General features: G+C 38.3%; 1 protein-coding gene across 4 annotated transcripts in view; it reads left to right on the forward strand.

Moving 5' to 3' along the window:
• Window positions 1–7,119, forward strand: part of SPHKAP (SPHK1 interactor, AKAP domain containing) — a 68,400-nt gene extending 61,281 nt beyond the window's left edge. For 2 of the 4 annotated variants that reach the window (XM_051781923.1, XM_051781924.1), the window contains exons 9-12: window positions 95–181; window positions 2,119–2,171; window positions 2,256–2,440; window positions 4,910–7,119. In XM_051781923.1, the coding sequence (XP_051637883.1) occupies window positions 95–181; window positions 2,119–2,171; window positions 2,256–2,440; window positions 4,910–5,053 (469 nt within the window). In that variant the 3' untranslated portion in view covers window positions 5,054–7,119. Of the gene's footprint in view, window positions 1–94; window positions 182–2,015; window positions 2,172–2,255; window positions 2,441–4,909 lie in introns of those variants that run through there. The other 2 variants (XR_007903614.1, XM_051781925.1) reach the window with 2 other exon arrangements.
• Window positions 7,120–10,970: the final 3,851 nt, after the last annotated feature.

Below are 10,970 nucleotides of genomic sequence, written 5' to 3' on the forward strand. Positions count from 1 at the left end.
TCACTTTGCTTTGTACATAAATAAATTTTTAAAAGATGTATGGAGACATGTTCAGCACAGTTTGGCACTAATATTTAAACTTTTGCTTTGTCAGCAATGGCAACAGCAGTACAACTAGCAGTCTTGGCATTATGGACCTGGAAATTTATCAGGAGAACGTGCCATCTTCTCCTATGATTAAGTAAGTAGTCACTGAAGCGAGACTTGATGTTTAGTCCAATTTTAACTGCAAATTGTTTACACCACCTAAAACGTGCCAAGCCCTGCTTTGCACCTGCTGCTGTGCCTGCTCATAGTTTCAGAAAAAAGCACATGCAGGTGTCTGTGGAGAGTGAGAGCACTAGACAGTGAAAGATTACAGGAAAAACCACTCAGGTGGATCTCCCAGGAGAATACTGGTCCATCAACCACTCTGTTTAAAGGACAGTTTTCTACTGTATCAGTTTCCTGTTGTGTGAAACTTCTTCTCTGAATAACTTCAAACATTACCAAAACTCTCCTGTTATAGCAAGTAAGGTCAAGCAACTAAGGATCAGTTAAAGACAAAGAAAAAATATAATTGCATTCTTTCCAACAATAATAGTTTGGCCCACAGTACATCCTACCTATTGTTTCCAGGCATGTTTCTACTGAACTTGGGGTTAAATTATCAAGAGATGTGCAAGTACCTGCCTAAAGATCCTGGTACAACCTGCCAGCTGGTGACTGTCATGATGCAGCCAGGGCACAGCCACTGAGGAATTGTTTAGACTGGACATCACACATAGAGCATGGGAACTTTGTGAAGGCAGTGACATCAGAAAATTGTCACAGCTCATTACCAGACTATGCTAAAACTGCCCTGCTTTCAAGAGGCTCTTTTTATGTAAGAAATCAGGGCATTCACATCTCTGTAGAGTTCCATGCATTCTCTTTCAGCTGCTGATTCTGTGACTAATGTTAAAACATTCCCATCTTCACATCAGCAGTGATACCTCCTACACATGTTCCTAAACATGTCCCCTCAAAGGATCAAAGGGATAAATTTCTAACTCTCCTTGTTAGCTTCCAGGGGCCATTCAGGTCTTAGCCAATAGGCATGAGAAGTTTCTACTACCTCAAATAAAAACCAAAGCAGAGAGTATATTTGCTGTTCAAAAGAAAAACTGGAAAAAAAATCTGATGATAAGGAAGTTACTAAGCACCTATGATTCTAAGTCAAGACAAACCATAGGTTGCATGCTGCCATTTTATTCTTTCACATCTTGCAGTAACCACTACACAAGCATATATAATCTTGATTCTTTGAAGCGCTTGGGGATATTCCAAAACCCTGGGAATGAGGGTGGTAGTGTCCTCCCATGATACAAACAAAATCTTACATTTGCAGCATTCCCTCTGATTGAGAGCAAAATGGGACAGTCTAGAAATGTGTGCTGAAAGTGCAATCCCTCCAGGAGCGATGAAACAAATGGAATAGCTGTGACATCAGTAGTGAATTTGTAGTCTCCTGACACATGTACAAGAGCATGGATACTGTGCTTAGAGACGGAAGCTAAAGCAGTGACCACTTGGCTGTAGTTTAAGAAAATGGTACATAAGAAAAAAATGTATCTTTGAAAAATTTTGCAAGGTGTAAATAGAATTTGTTTATCCAAACAGCTAATACATTTAAAACCAGCAGTAGTAAGAGTCATTGATAGATAAACATGAAAGATAAAATTAGAAAGCAAGACTGGAAAAGATTCAGTCAGAGAGTACAGCACTGCAAAGTGCAGACATTGGAAATTCAGCATTTCCAGCCAGGTTATGAGACTTGCTGTGTGTTACCATAATGTCATTTGCTTGTCATTATGTAAACTGTAAAGATACATAGAGCCTGGTGAAACGTAACACATGACACAAGCAATACAAGTACTTCATCCTACTACAGGAATAATGCTGCAATTCCCATAGCTTTTCCTGATTTACAGATTAAATAAATGAAATATAGTTGGCATTTTATTATTTCATCCTATGTAACTTTTTTCTTGCAGTTTTCTAGGTCTTACATTGAGGGAGAAGTTTATTCATCATGAAGCAATGTTGTAGACTGTTCCTAAGTGTGACTAATAAGCTTTGTTGTTGTTTGTTTCTAAGTGAATTAGTAGAAGAAAAGGTTTTCCTTAAAGAACAGACAGAAAATACAGACGGTAAGTTAAACCATATCAATTAAAGCATACAGTTTGAAGTTAACACAAGTAATTGCACAGTAACTGTTGGGCTTATTTTTCCAGAAAGTACTTCTGAGCTTTCAGTGGGAACAGCCAACTGTCAAAAGGACCTATTGGTGATAAACTTTGATCTGGAACCAGAGTGCCCTGACGTGGAGCTGCGAGCCACCCTGCAGTGGATAGCTGCTTCTGAACTTGGAATTCCAACCATCTATTTTAAGAAATCTCAGGAAAACAGAATTGAAAAGGTAGTATTTATGGAATTAGTTAATTAATCACTGTAGCAGTTATGATTTGTTGAAGTAATTGAGCTTAAAAGAAGAGGCAAAATGGCAATACTACCGTTTATTAGAGAAAGTGATGAGAGCATAAGTGTGTCAGAATTTAAGGTATGTGAAACATTTAGTAGATTGTCCATGGCACAAGAAATGGCATTACCATGAGACCTTCTCCAAAGTCTCTGTAGCATGCTCTGATGAAGCTGCTCACTTTTTCATATCAACGATACATTAAGTACCAATGCCCAAGGCAGAATTAACAGAGTCCTTTATGTGGCTACATTTGAAGGGCTTCAGATGGTTTACATGGAGTTAAAGTATGTAGCTTTAAAAATTAAAAATAAAAATCACTTGTGTGTGGACATCACACTTAGAAAGTTCTGCTGACCTCACTATAATGTGAGACATTAGTTGGATGTAAGATTTTCAGTCCTTATGCTGGTTCTGTCTTGTCTCCAACACTGATTAGGGCAGCCTTAGGCAAGTCTGAACTTGTGCCTGGCTGTTCCTAAATTGCTGCAGCTGAGGGTACAGGAGGGGATTGCCTGGGCCTGACACTTCCTCCTACATTTACGTGAGTCTGCCGTGGGTGAATTCATTGGCTTCACAGTCACTTTGTGCCAGCAGGAAAGGATTACTCTCCCCCAAGGAACAGGCCCACTGCTCAAGTGTACAGAAGGGTCTAACTGCAACATAAAGCCAATCTATATTAGCTCAGGTTCACTGTCTGACATAACCTGCTCCAGACCTGATGGAAAGTTCAGAGGATGGGCAGGCAGGACATAACTGTGTCAGCATATCCTTATAACTACCCTCAGGGACAGTTTTAGCCCAGCAGTGACCCACCACTGTTTCCAGTGGAGCCATATTTGCAATAACACATCTGTTACATGGAAAATTAGACTGACTGATTGTAATATATTGCATCATTGTATGGAAATTCAGAAGCACCTCCCCTGGCTTACAAGTTAAAACGTGCTCTGTGTGCACTGTTTCTCTTGCTCAGGTGTAGTTTTGCCTCTGCCAACCATTGTTTTGAAAGCAGAAGTCTCTTTGCAGAGAGCAGCAGACAGACACAGGCTACCAGAACTGAGAAGCCTCATGAGGGGTTAGTCCAAGCCAGAGCACTGAGAGAACACTGAAACCCAAAATGGCCACAAGAGATGCAGACTCTTTCTATTCCTGAATGATTAGTTAGTGCTCCCTTATAGATACCACCAAATACTAGCCACAGCATTTCAGGAAAGACCAAAAGAGACCCATTTCCAAGGTCAGCAAGAACAGTTCAAGCTTTAAGCCTTAAAAGCATGTCACAGTATTCAAGTCAATTAATGAAAAAAGTATTACAAATCAGTATTTTGGTCTCTTAGGGGAAGATCATTTTGAGTAGCAGAGATATTGTTTGATTTTCTTGAGTACATCCATTTGGGAATCATAAACATCATTTAAAATGCATTCAACAGCAACAGTCCAAATTGCATCTAATTAAAGAAACAGCTGTCAGCTTTACCCATGTGCTTTGGCAAACAGTTAATTCAATTGCAAAAATACACTAGAGAATAATGAGGCACATCCTGCCTACAACAGCATTCTTGGAAATCACGTGCCTATTAAATATCATTAAAATACATATTAAAAGTTTAGGCTTCAGTATGTAAATAGCAAAGAGCTACACTAACCAGAGACACACAATATTTTCTTGTGTGGTTTAAAGCTGGAAACATAGAAGGAGAAAGCTAATTAGATATTGTGAAATTCAAAGAAATAAAAAGCTTTGATTTTAATTTATGCGCTTCACAAAAAAAAAGGGACCAGATGGATGCCTATTATTAAGTACAAAGTGGACAAAATTCAGGATTTTTTTACAGCTGCTTAAGAACATATATTTAACCTCTGGTTTCTCTGGAAATTAAAAAAAAAATCAAATATAGATATTCTCTGTGATTCAACCACAACTGTGGCAAATGTCTTCATGTGACAAAATTTTACACAGAATTCCCTATCACCAGTACTATGTGAATACTTAAAATACTATTGAATGGATATGGAGAAATACAGAAAATTAAATATAAATTAAAATATAGCTACTGGTAAGGAAGAAAGATTTTTTTTTTTTCCTTTAAATGGATGGTCACACTTCCATTATTTTGACAGTGAGTTGTTGATATGAGGAAATAAATAAGAAATAATGGATGGAAGCACCTAATTTAGAAAATGTCATGAGATCCAATCAGTCTTTGGGGAGTTATGGAACTTCAGAAATGAAGTTTTATAAATAGCAAGAACCTTTATGCTGCTGTGCAGTGAATGCTGTCCACTCCCTCCTAGAGCAGCGCATTTACAAAGGACTAACAGCAGGTTGTGTGTATTCGTTTAACAAAACCTCAGAAAACGTTAAACAAACCCTAAGTGCATTTCATTTTGGCTGTTTTTATTTAGTTTTTAGATGTTGTGCAGCTAGTTCAGCGGAAGTCCTGGAAAGTGGGGGATATCTTCCACGCCGTGGTGCAGTACTGCAAGCTCAGCGAGGAAGGCAGAGAGATGACACCAAGCCTGTTTGATTGGCTTCTAGAGCTGGGTTAAGAAAGCTCACTGGTCCAGCATTTCTGTTTTATTCCAGTTTAAACAAGCAGTGGTTTGTGTAACACTCTGATTTCTGAACATCACTGAGTAAAATGTGCAAAGATATACAAACTCTACAAAAAACAGCACACGTCTGTTCCACAACTCACTAAGGAGCAAAGTGAAACCAAGGTGTTATTGTGTCTTTCTGTGTCATGAGGGACTCCTGACATTGTGCTATAGGATGTACTGTACTAGGAGGGGATGGATTTTTAGCCTTCTGAATTAATGGACTACACAGTAAAGGCTTAATTACCTAATATGGTCAATTTTCATCAAATTGATTAAATCAATCAGCTAAAATGTACACTAACATTTAGTTTTAAAACAACACTGATATTCGTACAGTTTAAGTATTAGAACCAGAGTGTGTTTCAGGATGCCTGAAGACACCCTTGTCCCTAAATAAGTAATATTTATGTTGGTTTGGGTTTTTTTAAATCCCCACAGTCTGCTAAGGGAGAAATGCTTTTGAACACTTAACACCTTTGCAGTCAGACAGCAAAATAAAAAGCTGCCGAAAATACATTTTAGTTTGGTTTTTTTCCATGCGATTATTTCTCTTCCATAGCTATTCCCGATTCCTGTAATCTTCCCAAAGAAATAAAATCGAGTCTCTCAGTTACTATCCTTAAAAAAAAACTCATTCCCTTTCACTGGGAAGCAGTGCAGTTCAGTATAGCTCCACCTGGTAGTCTCCTGAACAGCTCTGTGAGCCGGGGCAGCAGGTGCACAAGCCCTGTCCTGCCACAGATGTGCTGCGTGACCTTGGGCGGCTCATTTCACCTCTGTGCCTCAGTGTCCCTACCTGGTAAAAGGGAATAATGATAGTACAGCTGTTACCTAAAGTGCTTCTGTTTAAAGCACTGTGTAACATTCTACATATCAGTTAAAAGCAGTGAAAAAAGTACTATTTTAATTTTAGTTTAATCAAATATATTGTTAATGAGGTGAAGAAATGCATATATGAAAAGAGCACCATCTCATCCTAGAAATCTTAATGTTAATTTTTGTAACTTCCAAGAAAGCAAAATGTTTGTAAAAATTTCAGCAGACATGCGTGTTCATTTTGGATATAAGTGTTTGGACTACATGTGATAGTTCACGTTACTCTAACATTTATATAACTGTTTGATAATATGTACTATGGTATCGTCTTGTTGAGATGATCTGTTGGTATCATGCACTTGGTACATTCTCTCGACTCTGCCAAAGAGATTGGTTTTAAATTTAAAGGTAAAAATAACTTATGACATCACAGCTCTTCTGCAGTTTGTTTCTTTGAAAATACTCATCTTTCATCCCTCCTACCCAAGCAGCATAATAGAATACCTGCCTGCTTTTCCCCAAAAAATATTTAAGAGAAGTTTTATTTTCCATATAACAGTATATGCTTCTGTAATATTTCTTGAGAAAAAAAAAAAACTATCCTTTTGCACTAAATATTTTTGAAAAGTTTGAAGTAGTTTTAAATAATTTATGAAAAAGAGCCATATTCTCAATTTTATCTTTAAAACCATTCCTAAACTTGCATGATTGCATCACTTCTTTGTTACAAAATACAAATTGTTGGTGAATCAAAATCTAATGTGGAGCATTAAACAACATGAGTAATTCTCCATCTACTCTGCAGCATATACAGAACAGTGGAGGTCATTTTACTGTCTATAAAGGTCAGTTTATTGCAAACACTGAACACAACTGTGCAGTCACTGGACCAGCTCCTAAGAATTGCTGAACATCCGTAACTCCCACTAATGTGAGCTCAGCATTTCTGAGGCTGAAAGCTAATGAACAGCACCGAGAATTATAAAGTGCTTTGTTTGAGTTAATAAATGGGAAAATGTATTTATTTTTAAACCAAATACGGTTAGTTGTCAGTAAAACTTTTTGCTGTGGTAGAATAAATGTTTCTTTATCCTACAAAGCACAAATATCATGACAGTTGTAACAGTGTGATGCAGTTTCTCTGTACAGTAGTTCTTAATGTTGCAATTTATTCAGAAATAAATTTATGTTACAATGTGTGTCCTCTGCCTTCCTAGAAAGTTCCTGAATGGGCTTTTGAATTGGGATCATGGATGGATTTTTTTTTACCTTTTAAATAATATTTGCCTCCCATCCCTGGAGCTTCTCAAAGCTCTGCTTCTGAAGGAATGATCTGACCCGTGGCCCCAACCAAAACAAATCAGAGCAAGGGCCAGGTCTTACCTCAATACCAAAGCTACATCTTTACTCAGGTTCCACAATTAATACAAGAGATAAAAGGCTAATCACAACATTCTTAGTATCACAGTAAAATAAAGAAAAATGACATGTTAACTGCTGAGAATTATGCCCAGAATAACTCCCAGTGTACCAAATCTCTGTCAGTGCTCAGTGTAGCTGCTTTCAGTACCTGCAAAGGTGGGCAGGAGGGTGGGGAGACAGAAGCTCAGGAGTTTCCTCTACTTGTGTAAGTTTGCAGAGGTATTTCCTGCCCTATTGCTGAGATGCAAGGGTATTTCTACTGCTAAACAGAAAAGGAAACCACCACTTAGCTGAGTAAATCAGAACTGAACTTGTCCACCATTAATTTTTTCAGCTGTTTTTAAAAGTGAATGTTAAATACACATAAATGAGAACAGCATACTAAATACAGCCTTAGCTAAAAATCTCTCTATTCATGAGCATGAAGGAGATGTTAGGATCACGAGGGAGTGATTGTTCACTATCCCAATAAAAACTAAGACACAACAAATGGAATTCATATAAACCAGATTCAAGGCAAACAGAAAGAGCTGACAGGTTTTTAAATGAGAGGATGTAAGACTCGTACACAGGATCAAGTGGGAGCTGGAGAAGTACTTGAAAGAGATGTCTCAGGAGATGCCCTGGCCATCAGAAGCTACCCATGGGAGTAGCAGATGTGGCTGCAGTGCTCCCCTTCCCAAGGGTGGCTTCAGGGAAAGATGCCTTCCTCCCCAGGTTTGACTTCACCACCCACATAACGAAGAGAAGAATTTGGCTGGCAGATCTGGTTATTTTTCACAAGGTAATTCTACTGTATTTGAATTAAGTATTTAAAAACTTCATTTTCAGTTTTGTTTTGTTTAGGGTTTTTTTAATATTGAAATTAGTAGAATACCTCAGTTTTGTCATACCTCTAAAGATTTTCATAGTGTCTTCAAGTAAATTAACCATTTTTTGTGATCTATAATAAATAGAGTCACCTGTTAAATTCAACTTATAAATTTTCTGAAGAGGCCAGTTTTACTGTTTCTCTTATCCTGTTTCAGGCAGAGTTGTTATGACAGACAAGTATAAGAATGTCACTGAGAATCCTGAAGCCTAAACTTCAAAATGCCAGGGGTAGGGGGGAAAAGAATACCACTCCATTGAAATAAAGAGCCCATGTAACCTACTTAAATAAAACAAATTCCAGCTGAGAAGGAAAACACATGCATAGTAGCCAATTTAAGAATTTTAATTCAAGGCAGAACCATCCCTAAGCCTTTGCCAAGCGTAAGCAAACCCATAATGCCTCTATTTCAGTTGTTCAAACTCTAAATACAGTCATTGCTAGGAACAGGCCCTCAGAAGGCAACTTGCAGCTATACAGCATTTAGCAGGACAGACAGTTAAACTAGACAGCCAGACTATCAAACTAACTAAAAGAATTTGCAGTGAAGTCAGGTCTGGCTGATGAATACTGCATCCTCCTCCCAGCTTCAGCTGAGGATTAAATAGTAGACTGCAGCAAACTAGAAAATAGAAACAAGCAGGATATATTTCAGATCCTTTCACTAACTACCCAGGAAATGCAAGCGTTCCCACAGGAGACAAAAAAGGAAATTCTCACAAAATGCCACTTTTAAAACATGAGTGGGAATGACGATTATTATCCTCACCTATTCAGAAAGAGAATCTCAAGAGATACATCACGAGCCCAGGTACACATCATATGCTCACACAAAATCCTCATCCTTGTGAAATGTATGTTCTGTCCTAGGACAGTTAACTGATACAAACTTCTTTCCCAGAAAAAAAAAATTGTATATCCAGAGAGGTATATACTGAAAGGATTTCAAAGGTCTAAAGGACAGAAACAATACAGAAAATACAATTTCCAGTGACAAGCCTTACTAAAGCACCCTTCAGAGGCCTCCTGAGGTAATCCTTTTCAATAAGGTCACAGTGAACCAGGTTTGTCAGCATTTCAGGATAATGTTGAAAGCCACATTTCAGTCCAACCACACAGCGATTCAAGTAGCAGCTTAAAGAATACAAGGTATATAGAAGCTAAATGTTCTTGTAAGACTAAAAAAGTACCAGGTAACAGACTTAGAGTATACACATCCACTATTTTGGTTGCAGGAACTAAAGTGGAATTGGAGAAAGGGATCGAGCTGCTGCCAGATACACATAATGGTTTCAGGAAGATGCATTTATGCAATGCACTCCTAATGTTATTAAATATACATAGGGGTAAACCAAGGTGCAGAGAACCTAACATCAAAGCACTCATATGATGGTACCTAGAGTACTAGAGAAGCTCTTACAAGGCACCAAGCCAGCACTCCTTTCAGCAGCGTTGTGAATCACACCAGATGTGAAAATATTTCACAATTGAGCAGGAAACCCGGGTATTTTAACCTGAAAAGCAGTTCTACACACACAGGAATCTAGGGAGAATCACAAACAGAGCGCAGATGGCCTCCCAGTTCAATGCTTAGTGTATGAATCCTCAACTCCAATTTCTCATAAAAATAGGACAAGAGTTCAAAACCAAGAGCTACTACTAATATTTGATTCACTAGCATAAGAGAAAAGTCATAAAGGAAAATGCAACAGAAAGTAAACCAACCTGAAAGATTAAGAAAAAAACCCCATGCTTCCCAGACACAGCCCAAAGAATTTTTTTACTTTGCAATAGTTTCATAGCACATCAAATTTCAGTTTTTAACTATGTAGCAGTATTCGTACACATTAAACTAATTTTCCTCCATTTTTGTCAGCTAGAAATCCCCCATATCACAAGTACAAACTGACCTAGGGACACTGGACAATTTCAAAGCAACACAGAATGGCACTGCCCTTTCAATTCCAAATTACTGAGATACACTTTTGATACCATAACGTTTTGTAAGACAAGAGGAAACACCACAAGCATTACAGTAACATCTATATCAGCCACTTTTCCTACTGGGAAAGGTTTAATTTTAAATTATCTGCAGCATACTGCTTGGTTCTCCCACAACACGATAGTACTTGAAATAACCAGGATATCTGCCAAGTGATGACAGGCACTTCTGTGTCTTCATTTACACACAAAGATGTTGGCAAGCACTCAGACAGTCACAACACATCAGCTCTAAAAACTTCCTATTAAATTTAACAACATTTTGAAGTCAAGTCTATAACCACCCAGAGACATAGAATATAAACAACATACCTCCAAGTCCGTTCTCTGCTGTGTGCTTCCTTTCTTCCTTTTGTCCTGCAGCCAAAACACACCATTTGCACGATCCTACCCTCTTTGCCTCCTCTTCCAAGTCTGCTGGAAGAGACCACTCAGTTCTGCTCCTTCACCACTACACTACAAAGAGCATGTGCAGTTCCAGGTGCTCTTTTATAAAGTGGTAAGAGCTCTGCACAGGTGAAGCCTATAATGGGAAGAGCTCTGCACAGGTGAAGCCTATAGTGGGAAGAGCTCTGCACAGGTGAAGCCTATTGCCAATTGCTGGAATGAGGTAAGCCTGGATAAGAGCTCGTTGTAAATAACTTGGTGGTAAATAACTTGCAGGAATTTCTCATCCACTTTTCAGTTTATATCATAATCCTTGGCTTCAAATCTTTGGTACAGAGAGTTTCTTGAGGCTGAACTTAATATCTGGGC

This window comes from Manacus candei, unplaced genomic scaffold (assembly GCF_025592945.1).
Source record: "Manacus candei isolate 608988 ecotype Guabito, Panama unplaced genomic scaffold, ASM2559294v1 h1tg000015l, whole genome shotgun sequence".
Classification (NCBI taxonomy): Eukaryota; Metazoa; Chordata; class Aves; order Passeriformes; family Pipridae; genus Manacus; species Manacus candei.